Below are 21,816 nucleotides of genomic sequence, written 5' to 3' on the forward strand. Positions count from 1 at the left end.
CGAAGCCAGCGCCCAAGAAGGGCTCCAAGAAAGCCGTCACCAAGACCGCCACCAAAACCGGCAAGAAGCGCAGAAAGTCCAGGAAGGAGAGCTATGCCATCTACGTGTACAAGGTCCTGAAGCAGGTCCACCCCGACACCGGCATCTCCTCCAAGGCCATGGGAATCATGAACTCCTTCGTCAACGACATCTTCGAGCGCATCGCCGGCGAGTCCTCTCGCCTAGCCCACTACAACAAGCGTTCTACCATCACCTCCAGGGAGATCCAGACCGCCGTGCGTCTGCTGCTCCCCGGTGAGCTGGCCAAGCACGCCGTGTCCGAGGGCACCAAGGCCGTAACCAAATACACCAGCTCCAAGTAAACAGATTTTCGTCTGTACTGCTTACCCCAAAAGGCTCTTTTAAGAGCCACCCACCCTATCAAAAAAGAAAGCAATTCCATAGTGAGATGACCTCGCGTGCTACAAATCAGTCGAATGTATATGCTGTACTAATTGTGTGTATTGTAACAAGTAAGTAACTTTATACAGTATTTATAGAGCACCTTTCCCAGACCAAGGGTCTCAAAGTGCTTTACATAACAAGGAAGAAAACACAAATAAAACAGTAATACAGGAGTGAAAGCCACAGCAGGTTAAAACAGGCAGAAAGCATACATAACATAACAAGCATGTATAAGGCATATGTATCAATTACTCGATGTTACACTTTTCAAAGACTCCAGTCCTTGAACGCGCAGGAGGTTTTGCGCGCCTTTTTTGTTCCTCACTTGTTTGTTGCTCACTAGTTTCCTCTATTAATATAATGGACAGGAGTGACTACACTGCATACATACGCATGGTCAATTTCTCGGGACAGGTGGATTTAAAATAAATAATAAAATATAATAATAGTTTAAACGGCGTTCACATGTGGATCTACCATCACCTCCAGGGAGAATCAGACCGCCTGCTACTGCTCCACAGCAGATGAATGTGTGTATCTTAAACGGCGAAGACAAATGTAATCTTCTTGCACTTGAATAGCATTAAGGTTGATGCAGGCTCACTAGTCAGCTACCTGGACAGAACCTCAAGAACCAATGATGTGAACGAGTTCGGTCATGCATGTCTTGTCTATGTCTATTATTGTATTATTGGTGAATATTAATACGATTAATACGAGGCTCAAGGACAGCCAAGCAGCGGCAGAACCATTATATTATATTATGTTACATTACAAATGTGATGTAATTTAAACACCCCGGTCCACAAAGACCCACAAACACATGGAGAGAGGAGGCAGGCTGACTACGTCACCATCGATAAACAACACATACATAAGCACATTTAATTTATTGAATTTACTTATTACTATTATTATTTATTTATTTACAAACAAAGTTATGATTGCAATTTCAGCTAGTTACCAACTAGTTTAGTAGCCGAACATATTCATCATAAGGCTGCTGATGTCCTCAACACAATTCTGGTGATAATATCGCAATTGATTCCTCAGAATCGACATGCAGCAAGCATAGTCTATCTATGGCTTTCACCTGTCTTGTCTAGATTTAATGGGAGGGACAGGGACACCATCTGAAAAATCACCTATACGGACAAGCTCTCAGCCCCATCCCCGCGACTGTGTTTCACGACCACCAAAAGAGCTCATATTTATAACACCCCGCACCACATCGGGGGACCCTCAACCTTTGTACTCCCTTGCCAGACAACCTGGCTACCTGGACAACGAGTGCTGGTCGCAATCATATGCACTTTTATCCACTTTAGGAGACAAATAACACAGGAAAAGCTGTGCGCACCGCTCCCTCCGACGGTGCAACGGTGGGGTTTTGATCGAGTCACAACAAAACTCACGAGGCCTTCGCGGCTCACATGACTTTATTCTAACCGGAGGCAAGTCTGCTCGCTGGCCCGTTTGCATTTGGACCTCAACTCGGCACCACGGGTGACTTTTGGCCCGTTATTCGCGAGGAGAAAACACAGGCGCCCAAACATTTCGGCAGCTACGACTGCTGAGCAGGGATGGCTGAGTCTGCACGGTTCTCATGCCGCGTTTAAGGACAGCCCCCTGCTCCGGGTTGAGCTTCATTCTCACAGAGCAGCTTTGCAGACTAGTTGGTTTACCGGAACGAACGAGACTTTCTACAGACATGGCAGAAGTCGCACCAGCAGCAGCCCCCGCGCCGGCCAAGAGCCCCAAGAAGAAAGCAGCAGCCCGGCCCAAGAAAGCTGGCCCCAGCGTCGCCGAGCTCATCGTGACGGCCGTGTCCGCATCCAAGGAGAGGAGCGGTGTTTCTCTGGCCGCGCTCAAGAAGGCGCTGTCTGCCGGTGGTTACGACGTGGAGAAGAACAACTCCCGCGTCAAGGTCGCCGTCAAGAGCCTCGTCACCAAGGGCACTCTGCTCCAGCTCAAGGGCACCGGGGCCTCCGGCTCTTTCAAGCTCAACAAACAGGCTGTCGTGGCGGCCAAGAAGCCGGCGAAGAAAGCCGCCACCCCGAAACCCAAGAAGGCGTCCGCAAAAAAGCCCGCCGCTGCCAAGAAGTCTCCGAAAAAGGCAAAGAAGCCCGCTGCTGCGGTCAAGAAGTCTCCCAAGAAGGCAAAGAAGCCCGCGGCAGTCACCAAGAAGGCCACCAAGAGCCCCAAGAAAGTCAAGAAGGCCACACCGGTCAAGAAGGCTCCGGCTAAGAGCCCCAAAAAGGCCGTCAAGGCAGCCAAGCCCAAGGAAGCCAAACCCAAAACGGTGAAGCCCAAGGCAAAGAAGGCAGCCCCAAAGAAGAAGTAAACATTCAAAGTGTTCTTGCCGACACCATTTGTACCACAAAAAGGCTCTTTTAAGAGCCACCCAGATTTTCGTAAAAACGCATTATCATCCATGACGACAGAAAAAGTCGAGTGTTTATTTTAGTATTGTACACCAGTGTCAACCACGGACCCACACACACGACAATCATGGTTTTACTTATTGAGTAAATAATGAGCAGTAATGAGAGATTTGACATCTAGGTCTAGTTTACACTTTGACGCTATAACGTGTCACTCGGTAGATCTGTGTGCGGGAGAGGATGGTGGGGGTATGACAGTGTCCATAAAGTTGCATATAATATCAACATATACAGTTAGTTCCCCTTTCCGTTACACCAATACGTTATATTTGGACAGAAAGGCGGGATATAACAGAACACTTTTCGCTCAGTCAGGAGTAACGTACTACAGAGGGGGTAGTGGTGGTCTAGTGGATAGTGTGTTGGACTTCCGATCGGAAGGTTGTGAGTTCAAATCCCGCCTGAAACCACACCACTACTAGTGTGCCCTTGAGTAAGGCACTTAGCCCTCAGTTACTCCAGGGGGACTGTCCCTGTAATTCGTAATTGTAAGTCGCTTTGGATAAAAGCGTCTGCTAAATGGCAAAATTATTAATTAATTATACAGAGAGCTGGGAACGCACTTCACAATGTACATATTATATACGTATCAATTATATTATTATTATTATTATTATTATTATTATTATTATATTATGACATGTACTAGTTTTAGTATATTGAATATGTCATGTCATGACGCTGGTTTTCTCTGTGTACCACATGTACAAAAGAAGAGATTTGGTGAGGCTGCATTCTCATTTTATGCACCCAAATTGTGGAATGCACTGCCAATTTATATTAGGGATGCAACCTCAGCACATTATGTTCAAGTCAAGACTAAAAACCCATCTTTTTAATATTGCCTTTAAATGACTAAATTATTAAATTAAGATTATAAAAACCCATCCTTTTAATATTGCATTTAAATTACAAAATCATTAAATTAAGATTATATACTGATTAAAGCACTTTGAGCTGCAACGTTTGCAGGAAAAGCGCTATACAAATAAAGTTATTATTATTATTATTATTATTATTACGTGGGACGAGTTTGATTTAAACTTCGATTTCTGGCGCGCGAGGGAAACTCACAAAGACAGAAGTGTCACAATCTCTGTCTCTTGATTGGATGAGGTGACATCGACCCAGTGGCCAATGAACGCCGTCAAGGCGAGCTATAAGAACGACGCTACAAGCGGCAGAACTGTTATCTGAAATTATTTTCTTCTTCTTGTTTGAGATCCCGCTAAACCGTCACCATGTCAGGAAGAGGCAAAACTGGAGGCAAGGCCAGAGCCAAGGCAAAGACCCGCTCTTCTCGCGCTGGGCTTCAGTTCCCTGTGGGCCGTGTCCACAGGCTCCTACGCAAGGGCAACTATGCCCAGCGTGTGGGCGCTGGCGCACCGGTCTACCTGGCCGCCGTGCTCGAGTACCTGACTGCTGAGATCCTGGAGTTGGCCGGTAACGCCGCCCGCGACAACAAGAAGACTCGTATCATCCCACGTCACCTGCAGCTGGCCGTCCGTAACGACGAGGAGCTGAACAAACTGCTGGGCGGTGTGACCATCGCTCAGGGTGGTGTGCTGCCCAACATCCAGGCAGTGCTGCTCCCCAAGAAGACCGAGAAGCCCGCCAAAAAGTAAACTGCTTCACCTCCAACCCCAAAGGCTCTTTTAAGAGCCAACCACTTCTCTCTTTAAAAGAGCAATGCATCACTCCATCCTCTGTTTGTCTGCGCTATGAGTGTCTCATGTTGTGAAAAATACTAATTCCGATTTCATGTACGAGGCAGATCACGCATTCATAAATATTACACTGGGTTAAGCAGCAGAAAAGATCCTCGTGATTTCACCGCTTCAGCATTCAAAATAACATTCAGTCCTTCATAAGGTTTTAAACATCACCCCTTCCTTGTGTAGTGAACCTCGTTCTTCCATAATACAGTTTACGTTTGTTTGGTTCATCATTTGTATGAAGTGGTTGTGGACAACTAGTGATGAAACTTTAGATTAAGAATAGAGGACAACAATGATGAAGTTATAGATGAAGGATAGAGGACAACTAGTGATGAAATGTTAGATTAAGAATAGAGGACAACAATGTGCAAACAGCAGCGAGATTAAAGGACGTCCAATGGAACACAACCACCGTAAAGACGAAATAAGTGTCTGCACCACGCTGATCTCTGTACATAATGTTAACACTGTTCTTGTTCATTTGTATTCATATAATCGTACATTACATTACTTTTTTTGTATCTTAACACTTGCTTTAGTTTTTAAAAAGAACAATTTAAACGATAGATTATCAATGACAAAATATTTCGGAATGACATCTCTTTGAAGACAACTGTTTGGGGGAGGGGCCAAACAAAGGAAGCGCGCGGCAGGCTATAAGTGTTTGAATTTGTGGCGGCAATGGCGTGGACGGTGCTCGTGTCCAATGGCAGCCGGAGAAGGAGGCAACAACGAGCCAATGAGCGCGTCTATAGTCGCCAACCAATCGGGGCACGACTAGGGGTTTATAAATGTACAACGTTCTGTTAAGACTGGTTATACTCCAACTGAACGAAGGAAGCTATCGTCATGGCCAGAACCAAGCAAACCGCTCGTAAATCCACCGGTGGCAAAGCCCCCAGGAAGCAGCTCGCCACCAAGGCTGCCCGCAAAAGCGCCCCGGCGACCGGCGGCGTGAAGAAGCCTCACCGTTACAGGCCCGGCACCGTGGCTCTGAGGGAGATCCGTCGTTACCAGAAGTCCACCGAGCTGCTGATCCGCAAGCTGCCCTTCCAGCGCCTGGTCAGAGAAATCGCCCAGGATTTCAAGACCGATCTGCGCTTCCAGAGCTCTGCTGTGATGGCCCTGCAGGAGGCCAGCGAGGCGTACCTGGTCGGTCTGTTCGAGGACACCAACCTGTGCGCCATCCACGCCAAGAGAGTCACCATCATGCCCAAAGACATCCAGCTGGCCCGCCGTATCCGTGGAGAGCGCGCCTAAGATGACCACCCTGATCTGAGTAAAACCCCAAAGGCTCTTTTAAGAGCCACCTCAATATCTCCCCGAGAGGCGAGTTTTTCCATTTACCACCCGTCCACTCCATGAATCTGCATTATAGGTCGTCTCTCCGACTGTTGAACCTACCTATTCTAATTATAGAGGGGGTAAAATACTTATTTTCTCCACTGTATATACCAGGGAGTAGACAGCATACCAGTGAATAATAATAACCTGTATTTGTTGAGCACTTTCCCTGCAAATGTTGTAAAACATGCAGTGAAATGAAATGGGACTAGACATGCAACACTGAACACTGTGCCAGAAAAGAAAGAGACAATAGTAACAATAAAAGACAGAGGACATAAGCAAGGGACATAAAGTGCTGTGCAAGTAGCAACACTATCCTGCGCTATAAAAAGAACATTTTAAAAAGGCAGTAGCCTAGCGTAGTACAAGGGAACCAATTGTGCTTTAAGAGATAAATATATATATATATGTGCTATTATATAAGTGAACTTGCTAAGTTTATAAAGCCGGAGCCGTCGTGCTCCGATTGGCCGGCGAATGTAGACGAGCTCATTGGCCCGCGAATATAGACGAGCTCATTGGCCCGTTGTCACCTCCTTCTCAGGCTGTCATTGGACACGACCTCCGTGCACCCTTCCCGTCATAAATTACAACTCTAAACCCCTCCTGCTCCCTCCATTGCGCGCTTCCCTTGTCCACCCGCCCCGCCCATGTGAATTATAATAATAAACATAATATGAAGATTTAAAAACATCAGTGTTATGGGAAAATCCATAATTATTAGTCAACTGGCAGATGATACCACTGTTGTGATACCACTTTCTTAAGGACAACGACCCCAGCTATAGCTTTTACGCTATTCTCAGATGCATTTGTTTTGTTTATGCTTATAGCCAGCATTCATCATGAAGGGAACATTGGTTGGCAACACCACGTGGCCAAATCAAAAGTGTTGTGGGTGCGTTCTCTCAGCCTCACGAAGGTATGGTGACTGTTTAACTTCGTGATTGCAGGCTTCAACATGAGGCACACTAGTGTACTCATAGCGGACAAACACCGTTTAGAGATGAAAATACAAATTGCACTTTTTGAGAGACAAGTGGTTGGCTCTTAAAAGAGCCTTTGGGGTTAAGTAGTGGGGTGAAAGCCGGAGTAGAACTTTTACTTGGCTTTGGCGGGCTTCTCGGTCTTCTTGGGCAGCAGCACTGCCTGGATGTTGGGCAGCACACCACCCTGAGCGATGGTCACACCGCCCAGCAGTTTGTTCAGCTCCTCGTCGTTACGGACGGCCAGCTGCAGGTGACGTGGGATGATACGAGACTTCTTGTTGTCGCGGGCGGCGTTACCGGCCAACTCCAGGATCTCAGCAGTCAGGTACTCGAGCACGGCGGCCAGGTAGACCGGTGCGCCAGCGCCCACACGATGGGCATAGTTCCCTTTGCGCAGGAGCCTGTGGACACGGCCCACTGGGAACTGGAGACCGGCTCGGGAAGAGCGGGTCTTTGCCTTGGCTCTGGCCTTGCCTCCGGTTTTACCTCTTCCTGACATCTTGAAAATTAAAGCGGGTTCTGTGCTAGTTATAGAAAAAGCGGATACTAGTTGTTCGCTTGGAGTGCTGTTCTTATAGCTCAGCCTGACCAGCGTTCATTGGCCACTGGGCCGATGACACCTCATCCAATCAGCAACCCGGATACGCGCGCCTCTTCCCGCCGCCCAGCGATTGGCCGCTGTTTCACTCGGCCTTTGTGAGTTTCCCTCGCGCGCCAGAAACCAAAGTTCAAATCAAACCAATAATTTCCTAATAATATACTAAATAGCGAAACAATACTCCTTATTGGCATTACAGCGAAAAGTGAAGTGCATTAGGCTATCACAGCTCTCCCCATACGCAATGTAGTAGACCATTTCTATCCAAATAACGTTATATATAGCAAACTACCGTATGTCGATATTGAAAGGTATTTTGTGGAGTCTAGCATAGACCCCCCCCTCCTCGCTCACGCAGAGACCGAGTGAGTTAATATATCGTTTGTTAAAACATGTTTGTGTAAAGTATTAAACCCTCATTAAGGCCATTTCAATATTTAATATAGCTATTATTCTCGTGTCCATAGGTCAGTGATTGAGACTGGTGTAAATCGGACCTTCTTATTTGAGAAAGTTCCGTTATGTCGACATGGATGAAAATGCACTTTTTATGGAAAGGTGGGTGGCTCTTAAAAGAACCTTTTTTTGTGGTGTCAACATGAACACTGTCAACACAAGTTTACTTCTTTGGGGCTGCCTTCTTTGCCTTGGCTGCTTTGGGCTTCGCTACCTTAACGGCCTTTTTGGGGCTCTTGGCCGGGGCTTTCTTGACAGGTGCGGGCTTCTTAACCTTCTTGGGGCTCTTGGCAACCTTCTTAGCGGCGACGGGCTTCTTTGCAACAGCCTTCTTGGGAGACTTCTTAGCGGCGACAGGCTTCTTTGCAACGGCCTTTTTGGGAGACTTCTTAGCGGCGACAGGCTTCTTTGCAACGGCCTTTTTGGGAGACTTCTTGGCGGCGGCAGGCTTCTTTGCTACTATCTTCTTGGGTTTTGCGACGGCGGCTTTCTTCACCGTTTTCTTGACCGCCTCCTTGTTAATCTTGAAAGAGCCGGAGGCACCGGTGCCCTTGGTCTGGACCAGAGTACCCTTGACGACGAGGCTCTTGACGGCGATCTTGACGCGGGAGTTGTTCTTCTCCACGTCGTAGCCACCGGCCGACAGCGCCTTCTTGAGCGCGGCCAGGGACACACCGCTCCTCTCCTTGGATGCGGACACGGCCGTCACGATGAGCTCGGCGACACTGGGGCCAGCTGCTTTCTTGGGCCTGGCTGCTGCCTTCTTCTTAGGTGCCTTGGCCGGAGCGGCAGCGGCGGGGGCTGGAGCGACTTCTGCCATATCTGTAAAAAGTCTCGTTTGTTCTGGTATACACACTACAAGTGAGTCTAAGCTGCTCTGTGCGAATGAAGCTCAACCCACGGTAGGGGGTTGTCCTTAAATGCGACATGAGAACCATGTAGACTCAACCATCCCTGCTCGGAAATCTTTGCTGCCGAAATTCTCCGGCGCCTGTGTTTTCTCCTCGCGAATAACTGGTCAAAAGTCACCGGTGGAGACGAGTTGAGGTCCAAATGCGAACGGGCCAGCGAGCAGACTTGTCTCCGTTCAGAATAAAGTCGTATGGGCCGCGAAGCCCTCCTTTATTTTGTAGTAACTTGCTCAAAACCCCAACGTTCGTCCGTCGGAGGGAGCGTTGCGCACAGCTTTTCCCGTGCTATTTGTCTTCTAAAGTGGTTTAAAGTGCATACGATTGCGTCCAGCACTCGTTATCCATATAGCCAGATTGTCTGACGAGGGAGTAAAAAGATTGAGGGTCCCCCAATGTTGTGCGGGATGATGTAAATGTGAACTATTTGGGGGGCCGTAAAACACAGCTGCCAGGACGGGGCTGGGAGCTTTCTGGATGGTGTCCCTCTTCTTCTTCTTATAGAAAACTTCGAGAATTCTTATATAGCCTATTCTTATATATATATATATATATATATATATATATATATATAAGAATATATATATATATATATATATATATATATATATATATATATATATATATATATATTTGGCGAGTTTGCGAGTTTGCCAAAACACGCCATGTCCGAGGTCACCAAGATCTTGACCAAGTACACCAACTCCAAGTAATATACCATATATATATATATATATATAATATGTGGTATATTATTATATATATATAATATGTGGTATATTACTTGGAGTTGGTGTACTTGGTCAAGATCTTGGTGACCTCGGACATGGCGTGTTTTGGCAAACTCGCCGGGGCGCAAATACGTGTAGACCAGCTCCAAATGATATACCACATATTATAATATAGGCTATATGAGTACAGCAATCAGATTGACAGGACCACTCCAAATCACACAGATTTGGCCAACCTAAGTTCCCTCTTCCTCATTTAGAAAGTATTAGATTGCCCGTATGTGCATGCTGTATATGAAACCATTATTTATCAATTTAAGACAGCCAGAGTCAAGTCTCTTCTCAAGAAATCAACCCTTGACCCATATTCTGTCCACAACGACAGACTGGCATCCCTCCTCTCCTTCCTATCTAAAACCCTTGAACGAGCTGTATCTAGCCAACTATCTCCTTCAAAATAACTTCCTCGACCCTCACCAATCCGGCTATACGGCTGTGCATTCTACCGAAACTTCAGGTCTTATATCCCATTTTATTATGTTACTGGTGTTGTATCCTGAACGAGTACTATTTTATTTGACTAAAGTTTTTTTATTGTTGTAAGTCGCTTTGGACAAAAGGTAAATCTTCTATTTTTTTATTTTTAAAATTAAAATCATGTGGGTTGTTTGTCATGTCGGTCATCTGTCATGTCGGTCATCTGTTCCCTTTGCTTCTCTTTTATATCCATTCTGGTTACTTAGTGTCTAAATTTTACCATGTGCTGTTGTAAGGAGTCAATCTTATCAGACCATTCTAAACGTCTTGATCAATGTTATGTTCTTCTACTGATTGTGTGTGTCTGTGTGACCGTTAAGAGAGCGCGTGCGAGCGTGCCCTTCTGTCCATATATATATATATATTATATTGAAATATCTTTGCTTCTCTCGACATAGCTTCAAGGGATGCACAATGCCAAACGTTGTCCTTAGCAGAAGCTCCTCCCTCTACAAAATGACACAAGAGGCGACAGCGCGCGCTTCCTGTACAGCCTGGTCTCAATCACGTCCTCGTTCCAGAGATAAATTCACCCCACAACTTCATCGAAGTCATTCTTACTGTTGTGAACGTAAAGATGTCTGGCAGAGGCAAAGGAGGAAAGGGACTCGGAAAGGGAGGCGCCAAGCGTCATCGCAAAGTTCTCCGTGATAACATCCAGGGAATCACGAAGCCCGCTATTCGCCGCCTGGCTCGCCGTGGGGGTGTGAAGCGCATCTCTGGCCTGATCTACGAAGAGACCCGTGGTGTGCTGAAGGTGTTCCTGGAGAACGTGATCCGTGACGCCGTCACCTACACCGAGCACGCCAAGAGGAAGACCGTCACCGCCATGGATGTTGTATACGCTCTGAAACGCCAGGGACGTACTCTGTACGGCTTCGGCGGCTAAACTATTCGTAAACAACCACCCCCTACAAAAAACAACGGCTCTTTTAAGAGCCACCCATCTCCACACAAGAGAGTTGATTCCATTATTATAGCACATTTTGTTAGGCCTGTACATTCAACGGGTTAAGCTGTCAAAAAAACATACGTTGCCAAATGAATGAATGAATGGTCTTTATTGTCATTGCTATAGTACAGGTACCAAACAACGACATTTGGGAGGGGTGGCTCCCCTGGTGCTAGGAAAGAAAAAAAAAAAAGGGAAAGGAGTTGGTTTACATAAATACAGGCTATGTACACTATCCACTATACTATACTGTACAGATAAGACGACTAGGGTTGTCATATTGCACATAGTGTTATTGCACATTCATTTAAAGTGTCGCAGTTTGCAGGCTTGAAATGTACACATTTGAATGAATGAATGAATGAATGGACTTTATTGTCATTGCTACAGTACAGGTACCAAACAACGACATTTAGGAGGGGTGGCTCCCCTGGTGTTAGGAAAGGGGAAAAAAATCACAAGAAGGGAAGGTGCTGGTTTACATAAATAAAGGCTATGTACCTCAGTTAACTCCCTTGGTGGAGCTGTTAACGGGCCCCATACAGGATCGTTACACTATCCTCACCGTTCGGGAGAGCGTGCCCTCACGCTTCACTATGTCAAGTCCCTCACGTGGACACGCCTCTCCGATGGCCTTCCTTCCATCCCAACTTTCTGACACCAGTGTAGCGAACGGAGACTTGGTAGTGTAACTCGCCCCATGCGGGAATCGAACCCTGATCTCCCGCATAACCGACGACCGCGCTAACCATTAGACCAAGAGAGTTAACTCCCTTGGTGGAGCTTTTAACGGGCCCCATACAGGATCGTTACAATACATTTTTCATTTCACCGATTTGAATCGTCTCATTTGTATCGATAATTTAACTGTCTCACAATGCATCGTTACATTCCTAATCCTAACCATAGAGGAAAGAACCGTTTTATCTCAAGATCATGTTATCCATGAATGACATTCAGTATGTAACAACGCAAGCTAGCTACCTCGACATTAGATAAGAGGAAATGTTTGCGCGCGGGGTTTCAAACAGGATCATAGAAGGATCCGCAAGAGTGCGCCCAGCTCAGTTTGATCTACTCAACAATAATTATTCCGGCAGAAAATCACCAGAGCAGCAGAGACGAACTCTTCGCGGCAGCCATGCTGACTACGGTGTGTTCATGGTGTTTCTACCTGGAAAAGTGAGCTTCAGAGTGAAGCTCTATGCTTTTTTGTTTGCCATGCCTACCGCCATTCGAAAACTTCCTGTCGTTTACTGAAAGCTATAAAGGAAAAACAGTGAACGGTGAAGTACAGGAAGCTGTCCCAATTTAGGGTTAGATGAGACACTCTGGTTAAAAAAAAAAAACTTCGAGATAACGTTTATATAGTATACGTGACGTCATGAGCACACCCTCTTATTCCTTAAAAGGAGCGCAAAATGTATGGCTGCATGGAGACAAGCTCAAGCAACAAAGTGAGACAGATAAGACACACTTAGGTGATACCAGAGAGTATTCGTATGATTAGAAAGAGGCTTTGATTATACAACATCAGAAGCATATAAGAAGTAAATAAAATAATGAATTCTATTCTCACTGCTGGGTTTGTCATTTCAGAAAGCTGTGTGGAAGTGACTGTTCACTCACTTGGACATGTATTGTGGCCCTAGGCAAAGTGATGTTGAACTGATTTCCGTGTTATGATAACCTGGAGGTCCACTGAGATAAGTCCCATAGGTCCACTGAGATAAGTCCCACCCAGTCCCAGCAGATGATCACAAATCTAGATGGTGTGGATAATATTTCAGCAGGATGTTGTGGAAACACATGCTGTATTGTAGCTGGCCTGTAGCCTTGGGAACTGTGCACAATGTTGGATTTGAGAGAGACAGAACAAAGCCTATGGGATATGGGGGTCTGGAAATAGTGGAGAGAAATTCATGATGGCAGACAAACTAAAATGCCTCAGTTAAATGCCTCAGCTCAAGGCCTTTCTGGTCTGTTGTACTGGTCTGTTGTACTGATTAGATTTAAGCTAACAAAACATCTGCATGTGTGTAGTGTGTCTGTGTCTGGTCTGTGTACATGTGCTAAGAAGGTATGTGAGAATTGGACTAAGTCAGGGTTCAGAAGTTTAAATGCATAAACACAATCATATTTTTAGAACTGTTACAGTTAACTCTTGCATAAACACGTCATTGGCACGTCCTCTTAGATGGAGACAAGTCAAAGAAAACAGGTTTTACTTTATAACATCTCACCCTGCATTACTGTGTTTTGGATAGGTATGCGCTCTGATGTGTATGCACAGCAGTATGAGGAACAATCAGAAGCAGTAAGGACCAGAGACCAGGGGTTCTCTTTTGGTCATGCCAGGGTGGGCAGGGAGACACTGGGGGGAGGACTGACCATCGACACCCTGCCTCACAACATGACACACTTAGTGGTGAGTGCCGCCATGGAAGTGGTCCAAGAAGCTTTGTCTGAGTAGGATGTGTGTGCATGTATGTTAATAGGGGAATTTGCCTTTTGATGTGTTGAATGTTTGAGTTGTGGTAAAATACTGCCCCCTTCTGGCAAAATCAAACCGCACTCAGTCGGTTCAACCTTTCTGTTGAAAATTCCATGACATGGTCAATGTTATTCTAAGGTTTCTAGAAAAGATTTCTTAACTTATTATGTGTGCGCCCTGAATTGTGTATAATATCCTCTCTACTTGCTTGCGCACCATTCATTTACCTCTATCATCCAATCACCTCACTTCCCCTCTTACTCTTCCCACAACCTACTCTTTACTTTAGGAGGACTTTGCCAGGTATTACTCTTTGCGTAGTTTTGGCCCTGAGGACCAACGCACACATTAACTCTGGGTAGACATGAGCGACCCCCAGCATGGCCGAGTCAGAATGCATGGCATTCTGTCCAACACACACAGACAAGCTGCAGTGAGTCACACACACACACACACACACACACACACACACACACACACACACACACACACACTCACGCACACACTCTCTCTCTCTCTCTCTCTCTCTCTCTCTCTCTCTCTCACACACACACACACACACACACACACACACACAGTGGGAGGGTGGTGCAATAGCTTGCGAAGAGGGTGGACTGGCCAGTTGTTTGAACTCAGTTGGGGGTATAGCTCAGTGGTAGAGCATTTGACTGCAGATCAAGAGGTCCCTGGTTCAAATCCGGGTGCCCCCTCATTTTCTCACACATATCTAAAATAATCCATGAAACCTTCAATTAAAATGGATTTGCCATTTGCAGATAGTCTGGAATTAGGCATTTGATTGAGTAAACAGCAGCTGGAGAAGGTAGAAAGTATCAAATCATGACAATGTCCATTAGCTATGACATAAGTAATGCCATTTCTCAAACTCCACAACTGCGAACCTAAAATATTGTCCTTACCATCTGAAAACCATGATGATATAAATTGATATACAACCACATAAAATTATACATACGTATATCTGAGTGAGCTGAAATGGTATTTATCCATAAATTCTCAGTTTTGCACACTCCTACTCATATTCTCTCTCTCTCTCTCTCTCTCTCTCTCTCTCTCTCTCTCTCTCTCTCTCTCTCTCTCTCTCTCTGTCTCTCTCTCTCTCTCTCCCTCCCTCTCCAGAACGTTGCCCTTTCATTTGACTTTCCCTTCTACGGACATTACCTGAGGCAGATTACCATAGCAACAGGAGGTACATTTCATTATTCTTCATACATACTGCACCTGCTCAGATGGAGCCACTTGTGATATTTGTGCACCCCCGATTCCTGGGGGTGCACATACAGGATGACCTGTCCTGGAAGACCAACACAGCAGCCATCATCAAGAAGGCACAACAGCGGCTCTACTTCCTGAGAGTCCTCAGGAAATACCACATCAGACAGGAGCTGCGTCATAAGGATAGGTGTCATAAGGATAGGTGTCATAAGGAGAGGTGTCATAGGATAGATGTCATAGGATAGGTGTCATAGGATAGGTGTCATAAGGATAGATGTCATAAGGATAGGTGTCATAAGGATAGATGTCATAAGGATAGGTGTCATAAGGATAGGTGTCATAAGGATAGATGTCATAGGATAGGTGTCATAAGGATAGGTGTCATAAGGATAGGTGTCATAAGGATAGGTATCATAAGGAGTAGATGTCATAGGATAGGTGTCATAGGAGATGTGTCATAGCACGTTATGTCCCTTATGTCCTCTGTCTTTTATTGTTACTATTGTCTCTTTCTTTTCTGGCACAGTGTTCAGTGTTGAATGTCTAGTCCCATTTCATTTCACTGCATGTTTTACTTTGTATTTCTGTGCATGTGACAAATAAAGTACCCTTGAACCCTTGATTTAATGACGTTACTGCTGTCGTGGGAACCTCTGAACCACACCATCACCATGCTGGAACTAATGGTAGGGTCACACACACACACACACACACACACACACACACACACACGGAATATGAATTATGGTATTGTGTGACGCCCTCTCCTGGCGATCTTGTGTATGGTTCTGTCTAAGTCATTAGTCTGCACATCTGTGTCTCGTTACCTCCCTGGTGGCTATATGCTGACTATTATTATACTTATAATAAATGTTTATTACATTATTATAATGTATCTTTTAATGTTAGCTGATGAAACTTTATATTTGTATATATTTGTATGGATTTACTTGTTTAAATCTTGTAGTAATGCTTATATTATTGTGTAATTTTGTTTATCTTTGTTATGCCCCTTGGATTGTATGGTTTATTCTTGTTTTATGATGTAGTTTATAATACTGCTATTGTGTGTTTTATTGATTACTATTGTTCTATTATAATTTTTTATGTTAAAGCACTATGAGCTGCAACGTTTGCAGGGAAAGTGCTACACAAATAAAGGTTATTATTATTCACTGGTATGCTGTCTACTCCCTGGTATATACAGTGGAGAAAATAAGTATTTTACCCCCTCTATAATTAGAATAGGTAGGTTCAACAGTCGGAGAGAAACGACCTATAATGCAGATTCATGGAGTAGACGGGTGGTAAATGGAAAAACTCGCCTCTCGGGGAGATATTGAGGTGGCTCTTAAAAGAGCCTTTGGGGTTTTACTCAGATCAGGGTGGTCATCTTAGGCGCGCTCTCCACGGATACGGCGGGCCAGCTGGATGTCTTTGGGCATGATGGTGACCCTCTTGGCGTGGATGGCGCACAGGTTGGTGTCCTCGAACAGACCGACCAGGTACGCCTCGCTGGCCTCCTGCAGGGCCATCACAGCAGAGCTCTGGAAGCGCAGGTCGGTCTTGAAATCCTGGGCGATTTTCCTCACCAAGCGCTGGAAGGGAAGTTTGCGGATCAGCAGCTCGGTGGATTTTTGGTAACGACGGATCTCCCTCAGAGCCACGGTGCCGGGCCTGTAGCGGTGAGGCTTCTTCACACCGCCGGTCGCCGGGGCGCTTTTACGGGCAGCCTTGGTGGCGAGCTGCTTCCTGGGGGCTTTGCCACCGGTGGATTTACGAGCGGTTTGCTTGGTTCTGGCCATGGCGCTAACTTCCTACGTTCAGTTGGAGTGTAGCCAGTCTACAAAGAAAGTGTTACATTTATAAACCTCAGTCTTGCCCCGATTGGGTGGCGAATATAGACGAGCTCATTGGCTCGTTGTCTCCTCCTTCTCCGGCTGCCATTGGACACGAGCCCCGTCCACGTCATTGCCGCCAAATTCAAACACTTGAACCCTGCCGCTTCCTATGTTCGGCCCTTCCCCCAAACAGGCTTCAGAGATGTTCTATATCGTGGAGCTCCGCCCCATAGGGGAGCTCTGCTCCTATTGGTTTACCCGCTACCTAAAGTAGCCAATGACTGAATTTTTCAATGCCTGCGCCCGCCTGGGGTGCTATATAAAGGGGTGTACTTCGCTCCCTCATTCTCCCAAAAAGTTCAGCACGGGTTTATATCTGAAGACTGAGAAGGACGACTACTAAGACTGGAGGACCCGCCAGACTTTTCCCTTCAAGATGGATCGTCCGCCGCCTATGGAGAAGTTCCTCCGGGACGCCTGCCGCTGCGACTTCCAAGCAGCGGAGGACACTTTTCAGCGGAGGAGACTTTTCCCTTCAGCGATGGATCGTCCGCCGCCGACCACGAAGAAGTTCCTCCGGGACACCTGCCGCTGCGATTTTCTAGCAGCGGAGCACAAGCAAGAACGGCGTTCTGGGCAGGCACCTCCCCAAGTAGGGATGGTCCCGCCCGCTCAGCCGGCCCTGACATCACGCCGCCCTCACCCAGCTGAGTGGTCGGTGCCGGCGTCAGAATCAGAAAGCTCTGATGAGAGCGAGCGGCAGGTAGAGCATGTGCTCCCCGCCCTCGCCCCCCCATCACTCCACCACGACTTCCAGGGCCTCCTGGAAGCTGCGGCAGGCGTGTTGGCAATTCCCCGTCCCGCCTCCCCTCCCCCAACGGAGTCCTTCTGGGAGAAGGACCTGTTTTACGGGAAAAGGGCGAAGCGACAGGACCAACCTCCTAACGCTGTCCTCCCGGGCTTAGATAAGTTCGTGGAGGACAAGTGGGGAGAACCACTCACAGGCAGGGCGCCGGTGAAGGCGTTCTTGCCTTTTACCAGAGTGGAGGGGCTCGCGGAGGGGATGACCAACGGCTCCCCGCCGCTCGAACCAGCGCTAGCCGCCTACTTGGTACCGGGGTCCAGCGCCTGGTCGGTGCCTAAAAAACCTATGCCGCCCAACCAGCGTGACAGGTTTAACGCCACCCTGGTAGACAAGAGCTACGCTCTCGGTGCGCAGGCGGCGGCAGCGGCGAATAACATCGCCGTGTTTAACGCCGCCATTGCGAAAATCACCACAGACCCTACGGTTTGTCTGCAGCGGAGACGGTGCTTCTGAGCAAGCTCAGTGCCGCGACGATGTACCTGGCCCAGGGCGTCGCGGTTTGTGGGGGTCGCCTGATGGCAAACGCGGTGGTGCAGCAGTGACAGATGTGGCTGTCTCTCACCACCATGACCGGGGCGGACCGGATGGCCCTACTGAATGCTCCAATAGAGAGACAAGGGCTATTCGGTCCCACCATGGACACCTTGACGGTGCGCCTGGCCGCGATGGAGGAGGCTAAGAGGCACCTTGCCAGCCACCTTCCCTTCCAGCGACCCTCTACCTCTTCTTCTTCCGCCGTGGTGACGACTAGACCGTCAACGGCTGCGAAACGGAGGTTTCGGTGTGATGCGGCACTTGCTCCACCTCTACAGACGGAGCCATGCCCCACTCGGCATCCCCAGCCCCCGCCGCTGACCACTGGGAGGGTCCGCTACGGCCCCCCACGGCAGCGTGGCCCGGTTTCACTGGCGGAGGGGTCGGTAATGACCCCACCACCGGTTTCCTCTTCATGGCTGCTACCTCATAAAGAGGTAAAAGAAGGAAAATCGCCACATTACTTTTTCAGTAAAGGTGATTTTCCCATGTTATCTACCGGAGCGGAGACGCGCCTGCCTTGTCGGAGCGTGGTCCAATCGCTACCGGTTAGAAACGAAGCGGAGACTGGCCCAGCGTACCAGCGTGTGGCCAGCTCTCTGCCTAACAGACTTACCCCTATCACGACACAAACGGGGTTAAACACCCCTGTCTGTAGCCGTATAGAATAGAGGGATCGTTATTTACATCAATAACCCCTCCATGTCTATCAGGATCTGGCCCAGCTCATGAGCGTGCGAATCACAGAGAGGCACAGGAAATTTCTACGTTTTGCCTTCCAAGGGAAGGTTTACGAGTACACGTGCCTGCCCTTCGGGTACGCGCTTGCTCCTCAAACTTTCTCCAAATGCGTGCAGACAGCACTCGAACCACTGAGGCGAAACGGGATACGCATATTAGCATATCTCGACGACCTACTGGTCTTGGCCCAATGCCCAAATCGAGCCATTCGGGACGCAACCTCACTGGTGCAGCACCTCACTCAGCTGGGGTTAGCTGTCAACTGGACAAAGAGTGCTCCGTGGCCGGCTCAACAGTTTTCCTATCTAGGCATTCAGTTGGATACTGCCAAGATGAGGGCCAGTTTATCGGCACCACGGAGAGCGACACTGACGTCAGCTCTCCGGGTGTGTCGAGTGACAAATACAATCACCGGTCTGTCAATGATGTCCTTACTAGGACTGATGTCTGCAGCCCATGTAGTGGTCCCCTTAGGTCTATTACACATGCGCAGACTGCAGAGGTGGTTCGCACGACTGCGACTGGATCCAGTGAGACACCGTCGCAAGTTGATTGTAATACCGAGATCGGTCAAGACCGACCTGAGCTACTGGAGAGACCCGCGCGTCATCGCGCGCGGAGTTGCCATGGGCAGACCGGCATCCCACTACCCAGTCTTCACGGACGCGTCGTTGACTGGGTGGGGAGGAGTGTGTCAGGCAGGTTCGGTGGCAGGAAGATGGGGACCGTTATTGACGCGTCACATCAACCTGCTGGAACTCGAGGCGGTGAAGTTAACGCTACTTCATTTTGCCCCGGTGTTAAAGGATCTGGACGTGTTAGTCAGATCCGACAACAGGACAACAGTAGCATACATCAATCGTCAAGGGGGAGTACGCTCAGCGTCACTTCATCGCCTAGCGACAGATATATGGCTGTGGGCTGTCACACACCTGAGTTCGCTAAAAGCTCTCCACATTCCAGGTCTGCTCAACGAAGGAGCAGATCTGTTATCACGGGGAGGCCCGAGGGACGACGACTGGAGGTTAGCACCCTCCATTGTGTCTCTTTTTTTGGCACGGTTCGGGCAAGCAGAAGTGGATCTGTTTGCGTCCCGGACGAATGCGCAGTGTCGCCTTTGGTTCTCCCTGCGCGAACAGGACAACCCGCCATTGGGAGTCGATGCATTCGCACACCACCCATGGCCGAGGGTCTTGTTATACGCGTTCCCACCCCTGACATCTATCCTCACACTGTTGGCACGAGTGAGGTCAGAGAGACTAGAGTTAATTCTTGTAGCCCCGGACCGTCCCGGAGCCCCGTGGTTTCCGGAACTGATGGAGATGTTGGTAGAGGGCCCATGGCCCATACCTTATCGACAAGATGCACTCTCTCAAGCCAGAGGCTTGGTGAGGGGGCCGCCTATGATGGGGGGCCCCCTCATGGCCTGGTTACTGAGAGGGATTTGTTAGAACGCAGGGGTCTGACAGACGCAGTCATTCAGACCATTCAGAGTGCGCGCGCGCAATCCACTGCAAAGGGATATGCGGCGCGCTGGCGAGTGTTTACACAGTGGTGTGAGGGACAGGACGTTGACCCAGTCTGCTGTCGGGTCGAAACGTTCTTGTGCTTCTTACAGTCGCTGTTTGACAAGGGATTGGCGGCGGGAACTATTAAAGTTTACGCGGCTGCCATCTCAGCTTGTCATGAGGGTTTTGCGACAACGACACTGTTCAGTCATTCGCTGGTTAAGCGTTTTTTGACTGGAGTGTGTAGGCTTAGACGCCCTCATAGGACTCTAATGCCAAAATGGGACCTGTCGATTGTGCTAGAGGCGCTGTGCGTGCCCCCATTCGAACCCATTGACACTGTGTCGTTGAGTTTATTGTCTCTCAAGAAGAGTCTACTCCTCGCCTTGACTACGGCTAAGCGAGTGAGTGATTTATGCGCTCTCTCGACACAGGCAGATTGTTTGATCATATCTGATGACGAAACAAAAGCTGTATTACGCCCTAACCCGGCTTTTATCCCTAAGGTTAATCGTGGGTTTAGGGTTCAGAGCTGTGCTCTGAGCGCCTTTTTTCCTCCTCCTCACGACGGAGAGAGGGAGAGGCGTTTACATTGTCTATGTCCGGTGCGCGCGTTGGCACAATATGTGAAGCGCACGGCAGGACTGAGATCTTCTCCCCAGCTTCTGATCTGCTACGGCGGACAGAAAGCCGGGGCACCACTCTCGAAGCAGAGGCTGTCCCATTGGATTTGCGAGGCTATTAGCCGAAGGGGCAGCCCGTGCCGACTGGCATTCGGGCTCATTCCACCAGGGGCATGGCCACATCAGTGGCCATTCTCAGGGGAGTGGGAGTGGAGGAGATATGTGAGGCGGCGTCTTGGTCGTCGCCATCACCTTTTGTACGGTATTACTTGAAAGATATTTCTTCCTCATCCTTTTCTCATTCTGTCCTCAGTTTTGCTGATGACTGATGTAGTGGGGAAGGCACTTGGATTACCCTGGTCATGGGGATTCTATTCAAGTGCTGTCAGGATGAATACGGATGTGCCTGGGGAGGGGACCCTCCTCCAGGACATGTTCCGTTAGATCAACAACCCTACGTGCTCACGTACGGGTTAGATCAGTGATATTTCTTCCTCATCCTTTTCTCATTCTGTCCTCAGTTTTGCTGATGACTGATGTAGTCGGAAAGGCACTTGGATTACTCTGGTCATGGGGATTCTATTCAAGTGCTGTCAGGATGAATACGGATGTGCCTGGGGAGGGGACCCTCCTCCAGGACATGTTCTGCTAGATCAACAACCCAACGTAAGGGTTAGGTAAGTGATATTTCTTCCTCATCCTTTTCTCATTCTGTCCTCAGTTTTGCTGATGACTGATGTAGTGGGGAAGGCACTTGGATTACCCTGGTTGGGGATTCTATTCAAGTGCTGTCAGGATGATTACGGATGTGCCTGGGGAGGGGACCCTCCTCCAGGACATGTTCCGTTAG

At 48.0% G+C, this 21,816-nt stretch overlaps 9 protein-coding genes across 10 annotated transcripts in view; 6 read left to right on the forward strand and 3 right to left on the reverse strand.

Moving 5' to 3' along the window:
* Positions 1–362, forward strand: part of LOC308152946 (histone H2B-like) — a gene marked incomplete at its 3' end in the record, with an annotated part of 378 nt that extends 16 nt beyond the window's left edge. Inside the window, exon 1 of the mRNA XM_080526018.1 lies at positions 1–362. This exon is cut by the window's left edge and continues 16 nt beyond it. Within this exon, the coding sequence (XP_080382144.1) occupies positions 1–362 (362 nt within the window).
* Positions 363–2,155: 1,793 nt separating this feature from the next.
* The window catches only part of LOC308152855 (histone H1-like), a gene marked incomplete at both ends in the record, with an annotated part of 43,696 nt that continues 24,035 nt past the window's right edge, over positions 2,156–21,816 (forward strand). The window contains one exon of one of the 2 annotated variants that reach the window (XM_080525925.1): positions 2,156–2,758. In XM_080525925.1, coding sequence (XP_080382051.1) covers positions 2,156–2,758 — 603 coding nt within the window. Of the gene's footprint in view, positions 2,789–21,816 lie in introns of those variants that run through there. The other variant, XM_080525926.1, reaches the window with a different exon arrangement.
* On the forward strand, positions 4,130–4,513 carry LOC308152899 (histone H2A-like; the record flags this gene model as incomplete). Its single annotated transcript, XM_080525971.1, has 1 exon — positions 4,130–4,513. One exon carries the CDS (start codon positions 4,130–4,132, stop codon positions 4,511–4,513), a length of 384 nt encoding a protein of 127 aa, XP_080382097.1.
* On the forward strand, positions 5,456–5,866 carry LOC308152867 (histone H3.2; the record flags this gene model as incomplete). The annotated part of the gene is made up of 1 exon (XM_080525939.1): positions 5,456–5,866. The coding sequence occupies one exon, from the start codon at positions 5,456–5,458 to the stop codon at positions 5,864–5,866; it is 411 nt and encodes a 136-aa protein (XP_080382065.1).
* LOC308152888 (histone H2A-like) lies at positions 7,055–7,441 on the reverse strand (the record flags this gene model as incomplete). The annotated part of the gene is made up of 1 exon (XM_080525960.1): positions 7,055–7,441. One exon carries the CDS (start codon positions 7,439–7,441, stop codon positions 7,055–7,057), a length of 387 nt encoding a protein of 128 aa, XP_080382086.1.
* LOC308152850 (histone H1-like) lies at positions 8,042–8,816 on the reverse strand (the record flags this gene model as incomplete). The annotated part of the gene is made up of 1 exon (XM_080525918.1): positions 8,042–8,816. The coding sequence occupies one exon, from the start codon at positions 8,814–8,816 to the stop codon at positions 8,160–8,162; it is 657 nt and encodes a 218-aa protein (XP_080382044.1). The 3' UTR covers positions 8,042–8,159.
* LOC308152929 (histone H4) lies at positions 10,750–11,061 on the forward strand (the record flags this gene model as incomplete). Its single annotated transcript, XM_080526001.1, has 1 exon — positions 10,750–11,061. The coding sequence occupies one exon, from the start codon at positions 10,750–10,752 to the stop codon at positions 11,059–11,061; it is 312 nt and encodes a 103-aa protein (XP_080382127.1).
* LOC308152940 (histone H3.2) overlaps positions 14,131–21,816 on the forward strand; it is a gene marked incomplete at its 3' end in the record, with an annotated part of 110,290 nt that continues 102,604 nt past the window's right edge. The window contains exon 1 of the mRNA XM_080526012.1: positions 14,131–14,211. The remainder of the gene's footprint in view (positions 14,212–21,816) is intronic.
* Positions 16,249–16,659, reverse strand: LOC308152878 (histone H3.2-like; the record flags this gene model as incomplete). The annotated part of the gene is made up of 1 exon (XM_080525950.1): positions 16,249–16,659. One exon carries the CDS (start codon positions 16,657–16,659, stop codon positions 16,249–16,251), a length of 411 nt encoding a protein of 136 aa, XP_080382076.1.

This window comes from Nansenia antarctica (genome assembly GCF_963989245.1).
Source record: "Nansenia antarctica genome assembly, chromosome: 3".
In the NCBI taxonomy this organism is placed as follows: Eukaryota; Metazoa; Chordata; class Actinopteri; order Argentiniformes; family Microstomatidae; genus Nansenia; species Nansenia antarctica.